Here is a 21,796-nt window from a genome sequence, read left to right on the forward strand (position 1 = left end):
CTCCTAATTTGTACACCTTGCTCCTTACAGTTCATTCCTGAGCTCTCCTGCCACTTGGCCCACAAAAGCAGACGGGAGCGTTATCTGGGTCGCATTGTTACATAGCACGGTGTCACGTGGAGCTACTCACAGCTGATGTCCGCCTGGAACTAGATGGCAGCAAGTAACAGAGTTCAACTGCCAACAGGCAAGCCTCTCAAAAGGGTCAACATCGCTGATCCAGATGGAGTAGCTGAAGCCAAAACATCAATCATTGCTTGATGCCAGCATTGCTTATGAATCAGATATCGCAGATTAACCAACTAAGAAGCTTTCACAGCCTATTGATTCTTTAATGCTCTCATCTTCTTACAAATAGGAAGTGAGTACATGAGAATTTAGTTTGGACACCGGAAAAACTATCTTTTTGGCAAATCAGCAGCAATGTTTTCATTCTTTACATTCTATTTCCATTATTACTACTATCGCCTGTACCACACTGTTCAGTTTTGGCATGCCACAATGCATGGCGTTGAATGGTTGTATCACTCATTTATTGAATGTTCAGACTGTCCAATTGAACACATATTCTTGGTTATTATGACAGAATAAATATCAAGCTCTAAAGGCATCACCATTGCATCATCAGTGTGCGTCCGCCTCAGGTTGTTGCCAAGGAAACGGTGAGCTATAATTTAACACTTGCCAATAGTATAATTTATGTGCCTTGGAAAGAAAAGAAATAAAAGGACGAAGAGAAAAATTCTCATTGTGGCTGGTGAAAAGCGGAAGAGAGTTCTGCACCATTAATGTTAGTTTTCACCAGAAAGCGTGACCACCGATTTAAGTTGTTGTTGATGGAGGGGGAGGGGGGGGGGGTTGCCTGAGGGGGGGCTGAGCTAGAAATGCTACATTTGTGAGAAGTGCTATATGTGTTGCTAGTTGCTTTAAAAAAAAAAAAAAAAAAAAGTCACAAAAGTAACCGATAAATACAGCAACAAATCTAATTTGGTAACACTGTTTCACAGACCAGCATTTTTAGAGATTAGACAATAACACTAAACTTACAAACTCAAAGAGTAGGTTAGCTTTAAAAAATAAGTTTGTAGAGCAAGAGAAAAGGCTTTATCACTTAATCAATGCTAAATACTGTGGTTATGTCTCCACAGTCTCTAATAGACAGAAATTAATCTGCACATAAATTTACTTTTGTGGTTGACAAATTTCCTTCTGCATGAAGAGTTACAGCTATCAATTTTTACCAAAAGAAACCTACACAAACATCTAACTATTTTCGTACTATATTCTCTCTATTTTTGTACTCGTTACGACTTTCATTCTTGAGGAGATGTAATGCCACGAGGCTCCCGTGGAGTGAAGAAGAGGTGGCGTTACAGCACTTCTCAGTCAGTTGATGTGTTCAGTAGAGTTAATAGATTTGTTCTCAAGATATTCCCAACACTTTAGATTGGTTGATAATAATTAAAATAAAGAGACCATGTAGGGGCTGCTGGGAACGTCTGGCGGAATCCCCTGTCAGAAGGAGTTTCGGAGCTGTGGCCGTAAGGTGGTTGGTGCGGGGGGTTCTCTGAACAGCGTCCCTGGTAAGGTCTATTCAGGGGTGCTGGAGAGGAGGGTCCGTTGGGAAGTTGAATCTCAGATTCAGGAGGAGCAGTGTGGTTTTCGTCCTGGGTGAGGAACAGTGGACCAGCTCTAAAGCCTTGGCAGGGTCCACGAGGGTGCCTGGGAGTTCGCCCAACCAGTCTACATGTATTTTGTGTACTTGGAGAAGGTGTTCTACCATGTCCCTCGGGGGGTCATGTGGGGGGTGCTTCAGGAGTATGGGGTACCGAACCCCCTGATACGGGCTGTTCGGTCCCTGTACGACCGGAGTCAGAGTTTGGCCCTCATATCCGGCAGTAAGTCGGACTCGTTCCCGGTGAGGACAGAATTTCTAGGCGCAGCCGAGGCGTAGATGGGGTTCGGTTTGGTGGCCTCAGTATTGCATCTCTGCTTTTTGCTGATGATGTGGTTATGTTGGCTCCATCAAGCCATGACCTCCAACTCTCACTGGAGCAGTTCGCAGCCGAGTGTGAAGCTGGGATGAGAATCAGAACCTCCAAATCTGAGACCATGGTCCTCAGTCGGAAAAGGGTGGCGTGCCCTCTCCGGGTCGGTGATGAGATCCTGCCCCAAGTGGAGGAGTTCAAGTATCTTGGGGTCTTGTTCACGAGTGAGGGAAGGATGGAACGGGAGATTGACAGGCGGATCGGTGCAGCGTCTGCAGTGATGCGGACTTTGTATCAATCTGTTGTGGTACAGAAGGAGCTAAGCCGAAAGGCGAAGCTCTCAATTTACCGGTCGACCTCACCTAATATCACGAGCTGCGGGTCGTGACCGAAAGAACAAGATCCCGTATACAAGCAGCCGAAATGAGTTTCCTCCGCAGGGTGTCCGGGCTCTCCCTTAGAGATCGGGTGAGAAGCTCGGTCATCCGGGAGGATCTCTCTCATCGTGCCTAAAGAAATGCCTACATCTGTCGCCCAATCAGATGACAGTGCCGTCAAGGCCCTTGTCGGCCTGCGTTTTTGAACCAGGTCGGAAGAGGCTCTGAGGAACGGCGCCATTGTCACTGCCTGGCTTCGAAAAGTGTAATGGAAAAGCGACCACAGAGGGCAGACCCAGGCTGGTTGGGGGTAGTACAGGTACAATGGTACACCAGTGTGCTTGGTCACTGCTGATGTACAGTACTCATCATAGGCGAGTCGCTTTCATGAGCCACGAGGAATAAATGTGCTTCCTCGTACCAAATCTGTTGCCAAAGGCAAATGGCGTGACAAAAAAATTTTTACTGTACCAAAAATAGCATGTTTCAGGATCCAAAACCTTTGTATTAGTGTTGTATTCCCCAGAGTTAACACCACCGCTATGTGGCGCTCTCTCTCTCTCTCTCTCTCTCTCTCCCTCTCTCTCTCTCTCTCTCTCTCTCTCTCTCTCTCTCTCTCCCTCTCTACGCACAATAGACAATAGCTATAACCATCATCACATGGCCACCATGTTAATGCACCACATTCAACATGGCCACCACGTATGCACAGGAGGCACATCTTTTGTAACTGGATCTAGTCCTATTGTATATCTGTGATCTGTAAATATGTCAGTTCCATTCTCTGCCTGCATTGCGCCACAGCGCCAGTAAACAACAGCGACCAATTCTGGAACTAACAGACTTTGTCAACGGAATTTTAAGTGACAAATGGAAACTATTTTTGTGCACATTGTTCAGTCCAGAAGATCCGTTTTATCCAATATCCGTTATATTGGTGTCCGTTTCATCGAGGTTCCACTGTATTGGCATTTTGGGACATGATATGGTAATTATTGTCAAACGAATGTGCAATGACATTACACTCATAAAATGAAGCAAGCAAACACGATATATAGTAATGGTATTTAGGGTGAACTGTTGACTGTAGTCACTGATGGTGTCGTGGTACATTGGGCTGACTTTGGTGCAGTCAGCATGGGTTCAGTTCCCACTCAGTGATGGTGTGAATGTGAGTGCGAGTGGTTGTCCGTGTCTATGTGTGCCCTGTGACTGGCTGGCGACCAGTTCAGGGTGTAGTCTGCCTTTTGCACAAAGTCAGCTGGGATGGGCTCCAGCCTCCCGTGACCCTGAACAGTATAAGTGGTATTGAGAATGTATGGCTGGATGTTGACTCTATTTTCCACGTCCAACTTTACTTCACTCAAAAGGTTGACCTATTTCTTTAATCAACTACAAACAAACGTGTAGTGCTTTTATTGTTCATTAAGTAAAAAACGAGTGAATGATCTCTTGATTAAAAGTGTGTCGGTAAGAATACAGTAACTGGCTTCTGTAAATTGACTGGCTGATTGAACCTGTAGTCATCCTGACCATGCAGGACTTCATTTCTCCCATTGCCTTCTGCTTTGTCAGGTCCCAACATCACCACAATCCCAAACATAGGAACGTAATCCCCAGACGCTGGCAAAACTCACACTAATGAAAGAAACACCATAAAATGTAATCTCGTCAATTTCAAGGCTCATTAAGTTGTGTAACGACGGGGAGTTTGAAAAAATAATTTGACAAGGCGAGTAATGTGTTTTCTCTGCTTCTCTCTCCCTCATCTTTCTCAGTGGGAATTGCTGTGAATTAACAAATGTTTTCCCATCTTGCACTGGCTGTATTCAAAAGAAAACAAATATTTTATTTATTGAATAGGCACAGTTTGTTAGACTCAGTTCAAACACTTTGATCTTGGTCTCCTTGGTTGCATGATTGGCCTGCTTTACTTTGTTAAACGGGGTGTATACAAACTGAATTTTCACATTTTAACCGATTTTTTAAAATCTGAGATGCCACACACATGATGAGAACCCCTAATCCCAAAGCATGTGTGTTCTTACTGCTGTTATAGTGTTGAGATGACCAATACAGCACATCATACATATAATGATATCATATCTCCGCTGACAATCAAGAGTTTCCTCGCCCAAATTAGATGTCTGTCAAAGTACTGACCGGTGAGAGGCAGCATGGTGCCACAGGGCATTCAGACGACCGGAAAATATAAAAAAGAAAGTGTAATCATTGAAGAAGAAATAGAAGAAGCTAAACTAACTCTTGGTTTATCTGGTAACTTTGTTGTGGGAGAAAACTCTTCTTCCTGTCATTTCTTTTGTAGTGACTTGACCAGTTCCTCAACTGTTTGTGTCAGGCAACGGTGAAAGTTTAAGGTCACCTCCTGATTCGCTATTGCTCTGTTCCATGTTACAATCATGGAGTCCATGGCTTGGCTGAAATTGGTATTGACCAAATACAAAAGTGATAGGAATTAATGAACAAAATTAACTTTTACGATTATCGACCGCAGATCGGGAGGGCTAAAAAACAAACAAACAAACAAAAAAAAGTCACTTCATACACCCGATACCACAGTATAATTGCTCCGGATAATGAACGATTACGATAAAGAATCAGGCCTTTGCCCACTTTGCTCGGAGGGAATGCTCAAAATTAGAACAGTTATCAGTATGTGTGTACCCTGCTTTAAAAATAATTAAATGTACCCATGATTCTCTTCAGCTTGAACCTCTTAGGAACGACCAGCTGGTCCACCCATATTTTAGACTTTGAATTCTTAGATGCAATTCTCTTTTTTTTGGTGTGTCATCAATATAAAACATCACCTAAAATTACAAGATTGTTGAATTCTAGTCAGGTGGCACGGTGGCCGACTGGCTAGAGTGTCAGCCTCACAGTTCTGAGGACACAGGTTCAATCCCCGGCCCCGCCTGTGTGGAGTTTGCATCTTCTCCCCGTGCCTGCGTGGGTTTTCTCCGGGCACTCCGGTTTCCTCCCACATCCCAAAAACATGCATTAATTGGAGACTCTAAATTGCCCGTAGGTGTGACTGTGAGTGCGAATGGTTGTTTGTTTATATGTGCCCTACGATTGGCTGGCAACCAGTTCAGGGTGTACCCTGCCTCCTGCCCGATGACAGTTGGGATAGGCTCCAGCATGCCCGCGACCCTAGTGAGGAGAAGCGGCTCAGAAAATGGATGGATGGATGGATGGATGAATTCTGTCAATTTCTCTGTACCATGCCAAACGTCTCTCTTGTTGCAGTAGAATGTATTTTAGACAATAAAGATCAAAGGGGAAATTATTTTTATGTTCCACCTCTTTGAGGCACTACAGCAATAAGAACGCAACTGCACTACTTCCTTTTCTTAAGTTTCAAATAGAGGAGGATGTGAAGAAATTGCAGCGTGGACTTATCGATCTAGCACTGATTCGGCAATGTTTCACGATGCCCTGTGGTCTTTATGGCAGTATACTTTATGTAACAGCCAATGCAGCTCACGCAGATAAATGTGCATTGAAGGGTTTATACACAGTGCTTGTAGTGCGTGAGGAGGTGCATACAGACTTCCTCCTACTGTGGTGATGATGAGCAGGCTGCTTCTGAGTAGATGAAGAGGCAGCAGGAGAGCAAAGGGAGTTTTAACAAGGCGCTGTTTGAAGCACCCTCCATACTTTGAACGTCACCTTTTACATGTGGGTGAGTGACACATTATAGTGAATGATGCAATATGTCACTGTCATGGAAACAAGAACAATTTAGAGGCACACCAACATGCATTCAGTATGGTGCTATGAAACCAAGGACATTTTATTAATTTTTTTACATTGGTAGTCCTTCTTTTCAAGTCAACTTTTGAAGTGATTAAGTGACAGTTTTAAAATTATTCCTTGATGCATCAGCACAATGGTTTTAAAATACAACAATCAAGATGTGACTGAAGTGTAGATGCTCAGCTTGAATTTAATAGGTTCACCTAATTTATTAAATTTAGGAAGTATCCATTTTGAAGTGTTGCAAAAAATGTCCAAGAAAAAACAAAGCGCAGCCTCTGATACTCGCTCAACTGAGGTGGTGGTGGTTCCAAAGTTTTGACTTTAGAGGCACATTTTCCAAAATGTAAAATCTCAGGGCATACAACTTTAGAGGTTTAATTATATTTTGTTATGATATACATTGTAGATAATAAGCTGTCTTATCACGTTGGTCATTATTTTGCAGAAAAAAAAAATACAAGTAAAAGTACATCTTTAAATCAAGAAAAAAAAATCAGAAAAAAAACACTTTCCTTTTACAATTATCTTCCAGCGCGAATATTATTAAATATTTTATATATATATTTAGATGATTAATAATAATCGATGATGACCAACAATAAACTAAAGAAATAGAATCCCCCCCTCAAAGTCAGTTAAAAAACAAAACAAAAACACCACTAACTGTACTTAGCGTCATCTGGTCATATTGTTGTGCCGCATTGTCGCAAAGGACACATGCAAGTGCAAAAAATCCTTGTTTATTCCATTCTATATTATTTAACAATAAATTCAGTTGGCGTGGTCACGCTTGATCGGTGGACATAAGTACATATTTCTCTTGGCGTTTGTTCAAGTAGAAGTGTACTGAAAACTGAAATCTAATGTTTCAGTGCACAAAAAACAAACAAAGAAACAGTCTTTTACAGATGGCAGCTTGCATCCAGTAAGAAAGGGACAGATAGTAGAGTTAGGAGAAGGAAAATAAAGCTCAGGAAAGAAAGGAGGTGGATGTTGTCTCCGTCATCTGATGAATTGCCAAATGTCAAATAAGATATATTCACATGATGTGCAGCGTGCTTGCAGTACAGTATATGCAGAGTGCATCTTTTTATTTTCAAATTGTGCTTGACTCATCCTTTGTGTGTCTGTGTGCACGTGCATGTGTGTTTGTGTGTGCGCGCGCACAGTTCTTCCTACTATGTGTGTAGTTTCGTATTTCCCCCTTAATTGAGAGCCCAGAGGCACAAGTTCTCATGCAGGCCGTATGCCAAAGTCGCATGCTGTGTATATGTGTGTGTCTATGTGCATGCATATTACCTCAATGCACTTTGTGTCCCTCTGAGGCCGTACACAAGAGGTTCAAGTTGAATCTCACTGCTCTCCATCACCTTCATCAGTGCGATTACAGGTTTTCCTCCACTTGATTGGTTTTGCATCCACATACCTTTATGTTCATCTGACAGCATGTGTGCGTGTGTGTCTGTGTGTGTTTTCTGCTCACAGGCGAGCTGATTAGGTGGCCAGTGTGTGTTTAGAGCGTTTCCCTGCTCAGTAATCTTGCTCGTTGAGTCGCTGTAATGGCAATTTACACTTTGCTCAGTCCCAGAGCTGCTGAGGCGGAATGCTTCTTCCTGCCCGCCGCCTTGAGGAGCGTGATAGCGCCTCAACACCTCTGCACATGGAGCATGTGCACCGTAAACTAAATGACCTCAAGTTATGGCTTGTAGTTCAGGCTAGTTGCAACATGTTAACCCCACTGCAGTTTGATCATGCTTCAATGAATCCAAATACTCAAAGGAATTAGTTATAAAAACACAGTCCTCAAGAAAAGTGAATTCAATACTGTCAGTTGCATTTGTGTTTGTCAACTGGTTGCATGCAATTTCATTTTGTTTTGTTCAGCACAAATATAGTATTTTTGTAAATATTGGCCTTCACTGTAGAAGCTATCTTTCAAGTAATTGCCTGCTTACGTCCAGAATGCCCACGTTTCACTCACACAGACAGAGATAGCTAGAAACAGAATTAATGAAAGAAATTGTCTACCGGTTCCACATAGATACTGTAAACACAAAAATAAGGAGTTGATCAAACATTGAATTTAATGCTTACATTTGTTTGTGTTTAACAAATAATATCATCCAGTCATCTTCCGCTTCTCTGGGGTGAGGTCACAGGGACGGCAGCTTAAGTAGGGAACCCCCAGACTTCCGTCACCCCAGTCACTTCATCAGCATTCCTAGGTCAAACAAATGACGTTCTCTCTACGTGTCCTGGGTCATCCCCGAGGCTTCCTCCCGCTGGGATGTGCCTGGAACACCTTACCAGCGAGGTGTACAGGAGGCATCCTAACCAGATGCCCGAGCCATTTAATCTGGCTCCTCTCGATGCAGCGGATCTACTCTGAGCCCCCCCTAGACGACCAAGCTTCTCACCCTATCTGTAAGGCAGAGTCTGGATATCCTATTTAGGAAACTCATTTCGCCCGCTTGTATCCCCGTTCCCCCAAACAGATCTGTCCAGGTCTCACTGTTGTTTGTACATGTGAGCATCAAAAGTCCCCAGCAGAACGAGGGAGTCCCCAGCGGGAGCACTTTCCAACACCCTTTCCAAGGACTCCAATTCGGGTTTGTAGCCCAAGCTACCATTGAAGGCATTGGCACAAACAGCAATCGGGTGCCCTCCCTCACCCAAAGGTAGAGGGGAGGCTACGCTCTCGTCCATTCGGGTGAACCCCAACATATAGCCACTGGCTGACAAAAGTCTGCAACTGGCTGACAAAAATATAAATGAAAGTCATTTACACTTCCATTGGTAAGGTGATATTAATGATGGTTGACAGGCAAATATAAACGACAACAAAATTAAGGCTGTGTCCGAAATCACTCACCAGCCACTACATAGTGCACTATATTGTGGTTACGCCATTTTGTAGTGATGTCTAAATGCTTTGTGATCAAATTCTTTGCCCCATATAGGGCATTAAAGATTTTCCACAAAGCATAACAAAAAGTAGTGACCAACTGATGGTCACTCACCGAGTCATGATATACCATAATTGCAATACGTCATCAGAGAAGAAATAGAAGAATGGCGGGACGAGATGCGTCGCAGATGGACAGAGTGAAGTTTTCGTATAAATGTAAGTAACCTTTCAACAAAGGAAAAAAAAAAAGACTGACGTCATTACCAGAGTGCTGTGAAGTGTCCGGTAGCTGTTATGAATGATCTCACTATAATAGTCCACGATATATTACAACCCTACGTGGGGAGCAGGGAGTAATGAGTGAGTGAATGATTTCGGACACAGCATAACAAAAATCAAATCAAATCAAAAAGGGCTTCCACAAAAAAATGGAACAAAGCTTCCAAGCTCATCCCCCCTGTTACTCCCCCTGGCATCAAAGTGCGGCACAGACTGTTTGAAATGCATTGAGAGCGTTGAATTAATAATGTCGCGAGACTAGCTGAGAAAACAGGACAAATAGTATTATGCCTTCTCGATTCCTCTGCTATTAAAGCCTTGACGTGAACAAATAGGAAACCATACAACGAATGGGGGATTACAATGACACAGTTGCAGTATGAGCCGCTGAGTCCCCAAGGGTGTAAGCACATACATTACGCCTGAATGGAATCATTTGCTGTCTCTGTTTGATTACCCTACACATCCCCCAGTGTGTACTGAACCTCACAAATATTAGAGGGGAAAAGAAAAACATCAGTTTTTGTTATTTAGAAGAAGATGACAAAGCCGAAGAATTCTGTGCATTCAATGGATCTCATTGATCATACACATCATACACATAACTAGACTTAATGTTATTGTCTTTGCATGCGGCTTACTACACTTTTGAAATACAGGAGAAACAGTAAGATGGAGAGGAAATGAATGATTGACCATGTAGCCTCTTTATAATCTATCACATTGCATGGTAAACAATGTCACATTTTCCCATGTTAAACAAATGTCAAGTAATCTTCGTCTGACTGCACATTACTGTATACAGTAACTTGTTTTTTTTTCTGTACTAGATTTACATTGAGATCCATACAAAATTACAATTGGAACTTTCTGAGGTGGAACACAATCCCCCTGTTTGGATTTTGAAACTATTTTTCCCAAAGGAAATTATGCAAATAGAAATAATCTGTTCCAGGGTAAAAAAAACAAAAACAAAAAAAAACTTTAATAACAGCAGGCAATGTTTAAGTAACATTTCATACAAGTGTAAAAATAAGTTATAATAACTAAAATTAAGAAATGTAATAAGTCATGATAAATGGCAAAGGCAAAGGTGCTTTTATTTCGTGAAGTAAGATAAAGTCTCGTGTTACAGCTTGCATGAAGGCTGTCCGGTGTCCTAAATCCGAAGTTTCGAGGCATATTTTTACTAAAATAAATTTACGAGCCTAATGGGGTTTAACTTTATTTATTTTATTATTGTTTTTTTTGTTTGTTTGTTTTTTGGTCCTGTTCGGTTGTTAGGTCAAGCAGAAAGGAGGCTCTGTAACCCTTTTATGCCGGAACACTTTTACTGTGTCACAGTGGACTTTTTAAGATGCCACTGTGGTTTCTTTGTATTCTGATGGATATTGAGAATTATAGTCGAATACAACAAAGGCTTTAAAGGGGAGTGACAGAAACAACAAAAAGGAGAGAGAGTGAAAAGGTAATGAAATAATATAGGAAAAGAAGACAACAAAAGACAAGACACTAGCTACAAACAGGATGAGGAAAGTAAATCATTATATACCTAGTACACTGACACATTAGAATCGAGTTTTGTATGGGGCAAACGTGCGACACCCTATGAGGAGGCCGCAGGGGCCCAACACCACACCCCGCAGCAAGGCACCCCCCCACCCCCACCCAACCAGCCCACGCGCCCCGCCACCTAAGCCCCCCCAGGAGAGCGAGACGCCCCCCACCAACCCGCTAGGCCCACCATGCAGCCAGTTCCCGCCCAGCCCGAGGCCGAGACGGTGTCCCCTGTTCGGTGGAAAGGAGGGTGGATATTGGCGCCCGACAAGGGAACGAGAAGCGGGGAACCCCGGAGAGCAGCCACGGGGCATGGGAGGGGAGCCCCCACTCCAAGCAGCCATCCCGCCAGAGGGGTCCGGTCCCAGAAGCACCGCCATGAAAAGAAAGGGGATGTGTGTGTGTAATGCATTAAAATCTTGGGGGCAGGCAGGGCTGGGGAACAGGGCATCTAGACCGGGAAACACCACTGATGTACTGAAACCTGTTCCGACACCCGCACGAGGGGTCTGGACACCCTCCAGACCCCTCGTAAGCCCCCCAAGAAAACCCTGAGTATGTGTGTATGGCCGGAAGTGACTAGTGAAAAAATATTATAGTGAATGGTGTGAGTGTGTGATAAGTGCGTGATTAAGAGGCATGCCTCCTGCTTTTTCTTGTTGTGATTGAAACAATTAAACAACATGTACTTCTTACACGGCAAAGGAATCTTAAACAGATACGTACGGACTACACTTTAGAATATTTCTTCCCTGCTGAAAGGCATTTGAAGGTCTGGGAACATCTTTTTTGTCATGAACATCATCCTCTAAAGATGTGTTTGACTGAAGAATTAGAACACCCACTGTTTCTCCTCTCTGCCGCTGCCTGCTGTTTTTCTTTTCTCCCTAGATGAAGAGTTGATTTTACTCATCAGTTTCCCAGCGCCAATGCTTTTATAGTATAAGCAAGTCTTAAGTGTAGAGGGGTGGTATCGATCCTGCTCTGTCATTACAGATACCACCCAGCCTGTTCAGTTGAAACGCAAGCTGACAACCAGCCGGCCAGACTGCTATAAAGTTCAAGTTGGTAATGAGCAGAGAGACACTTTAATTTGATTGTATAAAAGTTTTCTTCGACTTAACCGTTCATTTGTTGACAAATAGTACCATCAGCTGTATTGTTGGTTCAGTTGCGGTGAATTTTACATGACGATTGTAATTTTGTTGAAAAGTATGTGGGGTTCCAGGGTAGATTTGTTTCTGAGCTGTGGCCGGGAAGATAGATGGGCCATCACCGCGTTCGTAAACACATGCTCAGGGACTTGAGATGTATAACTGATGCTGAATTATTTAACAAGTAGCAGATGTGGAGGAGAAGCAAACAGGAGCAAAATGTGATGCAATCAGGTATATATTGTACTACGGAGTGATTGGCCTGCAAAACAAGCGTCATCTCAGCAATTTTTCATTGTATTTCCTAGTAAAATGTTGAGAATGTATTTTCTCGAGAGGAAATTTTTATGAGCTTTTTCACAGTGGCCATAGTAAAAACGTAAATGCTATGGCATATACAGTTTACAAAATTACACAAAAAATACCAAAAAGGATTTGTTTGAAACTTTGTAGGGAGTGGTGGGCTTGGTGTATTGGCCAAGAAATTACCCATTAGATATTGCTGAGTATCTGTATGAAGAAATGACATCAACAGAACTGTCCACCCCCCCAGTCATAATGGCAAGACCAAATGAAGAAGGATATGGTAAAAAACCAAAACAAATACGATGTTCCATTATTTTTTCACTTTTCACTTATATGTGGCCATCATAGCGTGACTAAATCAACAAATGTAATTAATATAATTCTAAAAACTATTGAATCATGAATAAATTATAAATTTTCATGTAAAAATAGCAGGTATGAGGTAATTTAGCCATTTCCTTTGCATAACTTTAATCAATTTAATTTATTGAAATATAGTTGGACTTCAATGTGATATTTCAGTTTACAGACTTGCATGACTAAACGTGACTTTAAGCGGCTTTGTTTTGACATTTTAATCTTCGGGTGTTTTTTTTTTTGGGAAGAGGAAGTGTGCCAACTCTGTCGGGAAGATGCTGCTAGTAGTAGCTACTAGGGTGCCTTAGTAGAAAGAACATTCATAGACTAGGTTCACTCAGAAGAAGACACAACATCTTACATATTTGTGTACATTGTGGGGTGAAAAATATTGCTAATCAAATTACTGCTCTTTCTCTCTGCAGAGACAAGGTTCCGGGCCTGCAGCTGGCAACAACAAAACCTCCGGAGGACAAGGTAAGCTACGTTCTAATTACAGGTGTCAAAAACAAGGCACACACAGAGAACTCTTAGTAGCATCTTACAGTAAAGTGTGTTCTGACAACATCACTAGGCACACTTACGTTGATGATGTTGCTTTATGCAACAGTTGGTTTAGGTGAAGGCGGCTCGGTGGACGACTGGTTAGAGCGTCTGCTTCACAGTTCTGAGGACCGGGGTTCAATCCCCGGCCCCACCTGTGTGGAGTTTGCATGTTCTCCTCGTGCCTGCATGGGTTTTCTCCGGGCACTCCGGTTTCCTCCCACATCCCCAAAACATGCGTGGTAGGTTAATTGATGACTCGAAATTTCCCGTAGGTGTGAATGTTAGTGCGAATGGTTGTTTGTTTATATGTGCCCTGCGATTGGCTGGCAACCAGTTCGGGTGCACCCCGCCTCCTGCCCGATGATAGCTGGGATAGGCTCAAGCACTCCCGCGACCCTTGTGAGGGTAAGCGGCTCAGAAAATGGATGGATGGATGGTTTAGGTGATGAGAGTCTTGAGTATGTGTTTGGTGGGTATACAGAAGTGAGAAATGCCCTTATTGTGGTGGTTGTGGCAAGTTGTACAGGAATGCTCTTGGTGGAATTTGGCAGCATTGTTATACTAAACAATAAAACCACTACAGATTTAAGATGGCCACTCAAGATTGTTTAAGTCAGGTGGGCAAACGTCCGTGCTCAAGGGCCACACAAATGAACAGATGGGCTCCGTAGATAAGGCAAGAATATTAATAAAAATATATACCTATTAAATACATACATATTTAAATAGTGCATTTTACAGTTAATATAATAAAAACACAAATCAATCAAAATAAATATCTGCCAAAATGGTTATATAAAAATATGTAAAATAATTTACTTTAATAATAAAATAATAATTCATGTTAACTTTTATTAGAGTACTTATAATAAATGTGTATATAATTAATTAACTAATGTACATGTCAACATTTTTATTTTACTTATATATTTTAACATTGTGATTTACTATAAATCAATTAACACATTATTGAATGAGATAAATGAATTTATACCGCCTCTCGCCCAGAGTCAGCTGGAACAGGCTCCAGCACGCCCGTGACCCTGGAGAGGATACGCAGTACGGAAAATGGATGGATGGATGGATTATCCATCCATCCATCCATTTTCTACCGCTTATCCGGGTCGGGTCGCAGGGGGCAGTAGCTTTAACAGGGACGCCCAGACTTCCATCTCCCCAGCCACCTCATCCAGCTCTTCCAGGGGGCTCCTGAGGCGTTCCCAGGCCAGCTGAAGGACGCAGTCTCTCCAGCGTGTCCTGGGTTGTGCCCGAGGTCTCCTCCCGGTGGGACGTGCCCAGAACAACTCACCAGGGAGGCGTCCAGGAGGCATCCGAATCAGATGCCCCAGCCACCTCATCTGGCTCCTCTCAATGCGGAGGAGCAGCGGCTCTACTCTGAGATCCTCCCGGATGACCGAGCTTCTCACCCTATCTCTAAGGGAGAGCCCGGACACCCTGCGGAGGAAACTCATTTCGGCCGCTTGTATCCGGGATCTTGTTCTTTCGGTCACGACCCACAGCTCTTGACCATAGGTGAGGGTAGGAACGAAGATCGACCGGTAAATTGAGCGCTTCGCCTTTCGGCTTAGCTCCTTCTTTACCACAACGGACCGATACAAAGTCCGCATCACTGCAGACGCTGCACCGATCCGCCTGTCAATCTCCCGTTCCATTCTTCCCTCACTCGTGAACAAGACCCCAAGATACTTGAACTCCTCCACTTGGGGCAGGATCTCATCCCCGACCTGGAGAGGGCATGCCACCCTTTTCCGACTGAGGACCATGGTCTCAGATTTGGAGGTGCTGATTCTCATCCCAGCCGCTTCACACTCGGCAGCGAACTGCTCCAGTGAGAGTTGGAGCTCACGGCTTGATGAAGCCAACAGAATCACATCATCTGCAAAAAGCAGAGATGCAATACTGAGGCCACCAAACCGGACCCTCTCTACACCTTGGCTGCGCCTAGAAATTCTGTCCATAAAAGTTATGAACAGAATCGGCGACAAAGGGCAGCCTTGGCGGAGTCCAACCCTCACCGGGAACGAGTCCGACTTACTGCCGGATATGCAGGCCAAACTCTGACTCCGGTCGTATAGGGACCGAACAGCCCGTAAAAAAATGGATGGATGGATGGATTATAATTAACTAATTCTAATGAAAAAAACCCAGCAACTTAATATTGCTTCAAATATTACAGGATTTACAATGTAAATGTTCTGTGTCTGTCTTTTTTCCATTTCACTCTTTTCATAAGAAACACCTAGTCACGTGGAAAGGTTTTAAAAACTTATGACGCTAGTAAATCTAATATCCCTCACGGTTTGAATAAAGTATACATCCAGCCATCCATCCACAACTTCTGCAAAAGAAAAGCTGATCAAATCTGCAAAACACACACAAAAAACCTTCGCTGAGTCATTTAGCAAACGTACTATATAAAAACAAGTAAACGTTGGCAAGACATAAAGAACGCCATCAACTACATTTCTAAAATAGGGATATTAACAATAAAGATCCCAAAGGGGGTTTGTTTGGCAATGATTTAATGACGCGAACAGGATGAGTAGAAGGAAGGATAAGTCCACCAGAGTTTATAGGACATGATGGCTCATGTATTCATGATGAGCTTTTAAAGGCACACATCCAATGATTGACAGTTACATAGGCCGAAGGACAGCTGCCATTACACAGACACACACACGCACACAAAGGGACCTGAGGGCTTGCCATCAGATCTGATTACAAACTGACCACAGCAGAGTGTCACATCATTGTCGACATGGCAGCAACATAACAGTGCACAAATTTTAAAAAGAGCTCATCTGTCACTTCCTGGTATTTCGGTGTCCCCTGAAGTCATTATTGTGTGAGCGAGAGCAGGAGTGCTGTGCCATCCATCACCAAGCTACTGTGAGTACTGTTAGTTATTTAAAATGACACATTGCTCAGCAAAGTAAATTCAGCAGAACTTTCCCATGTTCTGCTGCTGCCTCATACAGAAGCTAATTTTACTTTGAAGTAACCTTTGTTGGTATATGCAGCTTTCTCATAAATCACAATAATGGTCTGACTCAGTCGGGTAAATAATGCAAACACCAGGAGACAAAGCTGGGATGACTCTCAGCTTTAAATCCTCTGATAAGAATATCCACGATTGGAAAGAGACTTACTGTATTTGATCAAGCCTGGGTTGGGGGGGGGGGGGGGGGGGGGGGTGGACTTTTCCATTCACGCTTGCTGTTAATCTCTCTATCAATACACCTAAGCAGAAGCAAAGCAAACCAAGACATCGACTGCTAATATCTTTTGTAATTTAGCATGCTGCAAATTACAGCATTGATTTGGAATGTGCTATTCCATTTGTACAAGACAGATAATCACTTTATGCAAAGAGGTGAAAACAATCTCTATTGCAGAGCTATTTGGAGTGTGTTTAAAATGTGATTTGGACATAAAATGCATACATTTTCTATACGTGTTCTTATAAGGGTTGCTGGTGAGCTGAAGTCTATCCCAGCTGACTTTGGCCAGGGTGCACGCTGGACTAGTTGCCAGTCAATCACATATAAAAACAAATATTCCCACTCCCATTTACAGCTTCGGACAATTTATTCTTCAATGAACCTAACATACATCTTTTAGAATGTGGGACGAAGCCAGAGTAGCCAAAGAAAACCCACATACACACAGGCAGAACATGCTAACTCCAAACAGGAAGAGATTTGAACCCACAACCTCAGAACTGTGAGGCAGACATAATAACCACAACACACCATGCTGCCCAATCAAAGACACAAATTTGAGAACCAACTTCAGCTTAACGCTCACTCCCTTTGTATTCAGCGAATGAAAAAAGAAGAAAAGGAAAGGTATCCAATATGCATGGGACTCTTGTTGTATGACCTTGACCGTTTATTTAATGTCTGCAAAGACTGCTTTGCCTAAGTGTCTGGGCCTGTTTCTTATTATTGAGATGCTGGTGAGCGAGATGTTTTTCAATGGGGAAGATGAGGAGAAAGGTATTATCACTAACTGTGGCTCTCGCTCACACTGCACCCCATTTCACAGCAGAGTTGATTCTTTTCAGACAATCTTTCTCAGATTCAAGGACAGTAGCAAATAGAAATGTATCCATATTCATTGGAACAGGACACAAAGTGAGAGGAGACAATCATAGCGGATGCCCCTCAGTCACACAGCAAGGCTGTTTGCCTTATGACTGGGAATTGCCAGGATGGCAAAGATTACTTTGCAAAAGAGAATATTGAGCAAGTGGAATTCAACCTCCACACCTTTGCTGCATCATCGCTACGTCAAGACACACTATTTATATCCAACTGCTTGTATAGTCTGAGGATGTGCAGCACTATTGTGGTGGTATTTGATCACGCATTGCCTTGAATTCATCAATAGAGGGGTGGGGGGGGATATTCCTTACATCTTATTTGAGCAATAGTAACCAAATGTACTAATACATCCATCCATCCATTTTCTGAGCCGCTTCTCCTCACTGAGCCGCTTCTCCTCGTGGGCGTGCTGGAGCCTATCCCAGCTATCATCGGGCAGGAGGCGGGGTACACCCTGAACTGGTTGCCAGCCAATCGCAGGGCACATACGAACAAACAACCATTCGCACTCACAGTCACACCTACGGGCAATTTAGTCTCCAATTAATGCATGTTTTTGGGATGTGGGAGGAAACCGGAGTGCCCGGAGAAATCCCACGCAGGCACGGGGAGAAGATGCAAACTCCACACAGGCGGGGCCGGGGATTGAACCCGGGTCCTCAGAACTGTGAGACAGACGCTCTAACCAGTCGTCCGCCTGTACTAATACAGTGGAAAAAAAAAAACTTTTATTATCATAACGTGATAAAAGTATGCATCTAACGTTCCATTATTATTAATTAAGAACTATGATGTGAAGGCCTCTCACCTGCTACTAAATACCTGACAATTAGTTAATAACGTGCAACGTTGTCAATTTTCTGGAAAATTGGAAACTTACAGACCTTGTTCATCGGCCATTTGCCGAATAATTATTTCATTAAATCTAATCGTGGCTACACATAACATATTTGCCTTATATTACACGTATCGTGCAACCTGAAATCTAATTTGTTTTCCTCTTAGGAAATCATAGGAACACACACAAAAAAAAGTGGTTCACAACTGCCGCCGTCATTTAAAAAAATGTATCTGTTGGTAATACTAAAAATGAAGGAGTAAGGAAAGTCATTATTAATTGCTATAAATGATTATTAATTTGTGATACAATTAAGTAGAGGATGTTCCTCTCGCATTCGTTCCTGTCGATATTGTTATTATGTGTGCATTAGCTATTCGTCGGGCTAAGGTTGGTATTTGTGAATTTATTTTTAAAAAACTCTTGACAGTGGCTTGTGTTTTAAAAAGTGCCATTCTGTTCTTTGTATCCTCAAGCAATTTGGTGACTCGCCGAATATCTGACTTGAGAATGCTGAGTAAGGTTTCTTTTTCTGCAGAGAAGAAGAGCCCAATTGACTTTGTGTGAGTCATTGGTGCCACATTAAAATCATGTTGACAGTAAAGCTATCTGTATCAGAGATGTACAGGCGACTAACTGCACTACACAGACCTGTAAAAAATAAATAAATAAATAGAAAATCTGTGATGCACTGAATACTCCACGAACCACAATATAGCAAGAGATTCACCACAACAACATGAACCAATTCTCTTAAATAAGGATATAGATGGAGAATATGTCATTACTCCGAATCTGTTGTGTCATCATCGTGGATCATGTTCCTCCATGTCCCTGTTTTGTTTTTGTTTTGTTTTCCTGGACCCCAAGATCTCAATCGATCGAGATCTCAACACGGTTGATGTTACCTCTCTTTATGTACATCTTTTTCACATTGCGTCATCATCCGCAGATGTTGACAAAAGCAACAAGCCTGTTTTGACAAAGGAGCAGAACAAACAAATGTGTTTTCAAATGTAGGGAGTAAAAGTAAAAAAATGGCCAGAAAACTAAATACTCAAGTACAGATACCTGACAAATCTACTTAAGTATAGTAAGTATTTGTACTTCCCACTACTGATTGTCGTATGATATACAGTATAATCCCTGCTACTTCATGTGGGAGATGGAAGATCTTTTTCATGTCAGTGTTGCGCCTTTACTGTATTGGCAAGTCTGCTAGAGTAAGCGCTCCTCTTCCACGGTTTTGAATACGGTTTTTGCCCAGGAATGATTCAACTTAGCTCACCTTTAGAGATCAAAGTTATCCTTTTTAAAAATAGATTGAGGTGGGCTCTCAGTGATGATGACCCAATTTCGGCATGCTTTTTTTTTTTAATTAGCTTTACTGTACTCAGTTGTTGCTGTGCTGAATTCCTCTCATGTTCACTCATTTGGAGGCATTCGCTGCAAAAAGGACCCTAAGTCGTCCATCTTGCATCAGCCTCTTTTGAGTCTTTGAACACACCACATTTAGTTCATAGGTTACATGTGCATCCACCCGAAAGCAAAGTAAAAGTCAACACAGTGTGAGCAACCGAGCCAGCAGTAGTAATCAATACAGTTCTTCATGTGTAGTGTGTATTGATTGCTGCAGGTCTCTCTCACACACGCTGGCACTTCAATTCTTTTGGAGGACGTTTGTGTTTTCTCATACTGACTTTCAACTCGAAACACAACTCTCGCTGCCTACAATACAAAGGCACTTGTGCATGCAATAAGTTTTTTTTTAAATGCAAATATGCATTTCATACATGAGAATACCCAGAAATTCGATTCATTTGGTATTTACCTTTAGAAAAAAATAGCAGTTTATTTAATTTATAAACTGAAAGGTCAGCTCTTGCATCCTTTTGTCCATCCATCCATCCATCCATTTTCTGAGCCGCTTCTCCTCACTAGGGTCGCGGGCGTGCTGGAGCCTAACCCAGCTATCATCGGGCAGGAGGCGGGGTACACCCTGAATTGGTTGCCAGCCAATCGCATGTATGCGTGTTAAAATTTACCACTGGTCTGTTTTTCGTAGAATAGCCTTCACCTGCTTTAGCTATAAAACCGCATTGAAAATGTTGACGTTTAAACCGCCATCAGACATGAGTTCAGTTCTGCATGTTTAAATTATTGAATTAAGAGAAGCACAATATCCATTGAATAAAGCATTAAAAATGTGAGCAGAAACGATTTAATTATTTAGAATCTATTTAATTATGTTATTCATTTATGGTTTTACACAGTACAATACTGTAGTTATATTTGTATTATTAACATTTTTTTGGGGTGTTTTTGCATTTCCATTCATTTGTTTTGTAAAGAAGATTTTACTAATGATTTGAGTTACGAGCATGGTCCCAAAACATGAAAATCGTAAGGCGAGTCAAGGTACCACTGTATTTCCATTCTTTCATATGGGAAAAGTAGTTTCGAAATAAAAAAATAAATAAATAAAATTGAGGTTGACCATCATCATCTCAATCAAATATTGTCTAAGAGGTTCCTGTGTATACTGCATTGGATCGTACTGTATTGTAAATATGTGTGTAAATGATCAGCTCTCGTATTGCTATTGGCTCAACATTACAGGAACTATGAATAAATCACATAAAGCAACCCCTTAAGCTGAAAATAAATGTCTTCTCATTGTGTAAAACCTTGGATTACATTACTTGAAGCTGAGTTTTGATTTTCCATCTGTCTCGCTTGTGTCAAGGTCTTTAAGTCTTTCTTTTATGCGTCTTGTCCCCCCCCCGTGCTTGCAAAAAGCCCTCTCATGGCTCAACTGCTTTTAAAGTGGTGAAATCAATAAGACGTCCCACATTTCACACCTCCCCAGAGGCACTTTTAACAGACATTCCGAAAGACAGCCAAGCGAGCATGGCCTTATGTCACTTCCATCTACACAACTGTGCCGAAAAATTGGCACCATGCATGGGAGTCATGTCGGAAGTAAATCTTTAAATCTTTTCTGGCACAAAGATTCTGGCGGTTATCACGCAAAACTATAGATAAACACATCCCCCATCATAGAATATTCGAGATGAATCCAAATGGCCCTCTGACAGCCGGTATTACACTCTCATTAGGTGAAGACAGGGACGCTGATGGTGCCGCCAGACGTAATAGGCTGATTGTCCGTGTTGGGGAGAGAGAGACACATCCTTAGAGTGAGAGCGATCTATCATTGTCACAGAGTGAGAACTTACATCAGGCCTTAATGTTTCGTCAACATCAGAGGTGTGGACTCGAGTCACATGACTTGGACCCGAGTCATGAATTTCATGATTTTAGACTCGCCAATATATTAAAAGACTTGCCACTCGACTTGGACTTGAACAGCAATGACTCGTGACTTCACTTGGGCTTGAACCCATTGACTTGCTACTTTTACCAAAGCACTGAGAAAGTAATACGTCATAGTTTTCTCTTTCTGTGACTATATGTGCAAAGTATTGATTTGCTTATAGAAGATATTTTAAGTGTCAGCTTAAAGCGGAATGTCTTAATGACTTTTCATTAGGACAAGAGCCTCGCACCTTCATT

At 42.3% G+C, this 21,796-nt stretch overlaps 1 protein-coding gene across 1 annotated transcript in view; it reads left to right on the top strand.

Moving 5' to 3' along the window:
• pcp4b (Purkinje cell protein 4b) overlaps window positions 1-21,796 on the top strand; it is a 37,264-nt gene that overhangs the window by 11,830 nt on the left and 3,638 nt on the right. The window contains exon 2 of the mRNA XM_061682019.1: window positions 13,135-13,186. Coding sequence (XP_061538003.1) covers window positions 13,135-13,186 — 52 coding nt within the window. The remainder of the gene's footprint in view (window positions 1-13,134; window positions 13,187-21,796) is intronic.

This window comes from Phycodurus eques, chromosome 7 (genome assembly GCF_024500275.1).
Source record: "Phycodurus eques isolate BA_2022a chromosome 7, UOR_Pequ_1.1, whole genome shotgun sequence".
Classification (NCBI taxonomy): domain Eukaryota; kingdom Metazoa; phylum Chordata; class Actinopteri; order Syngnathiformes; family Syngnathidae; genus Phycodurus; species Phycodurus eques.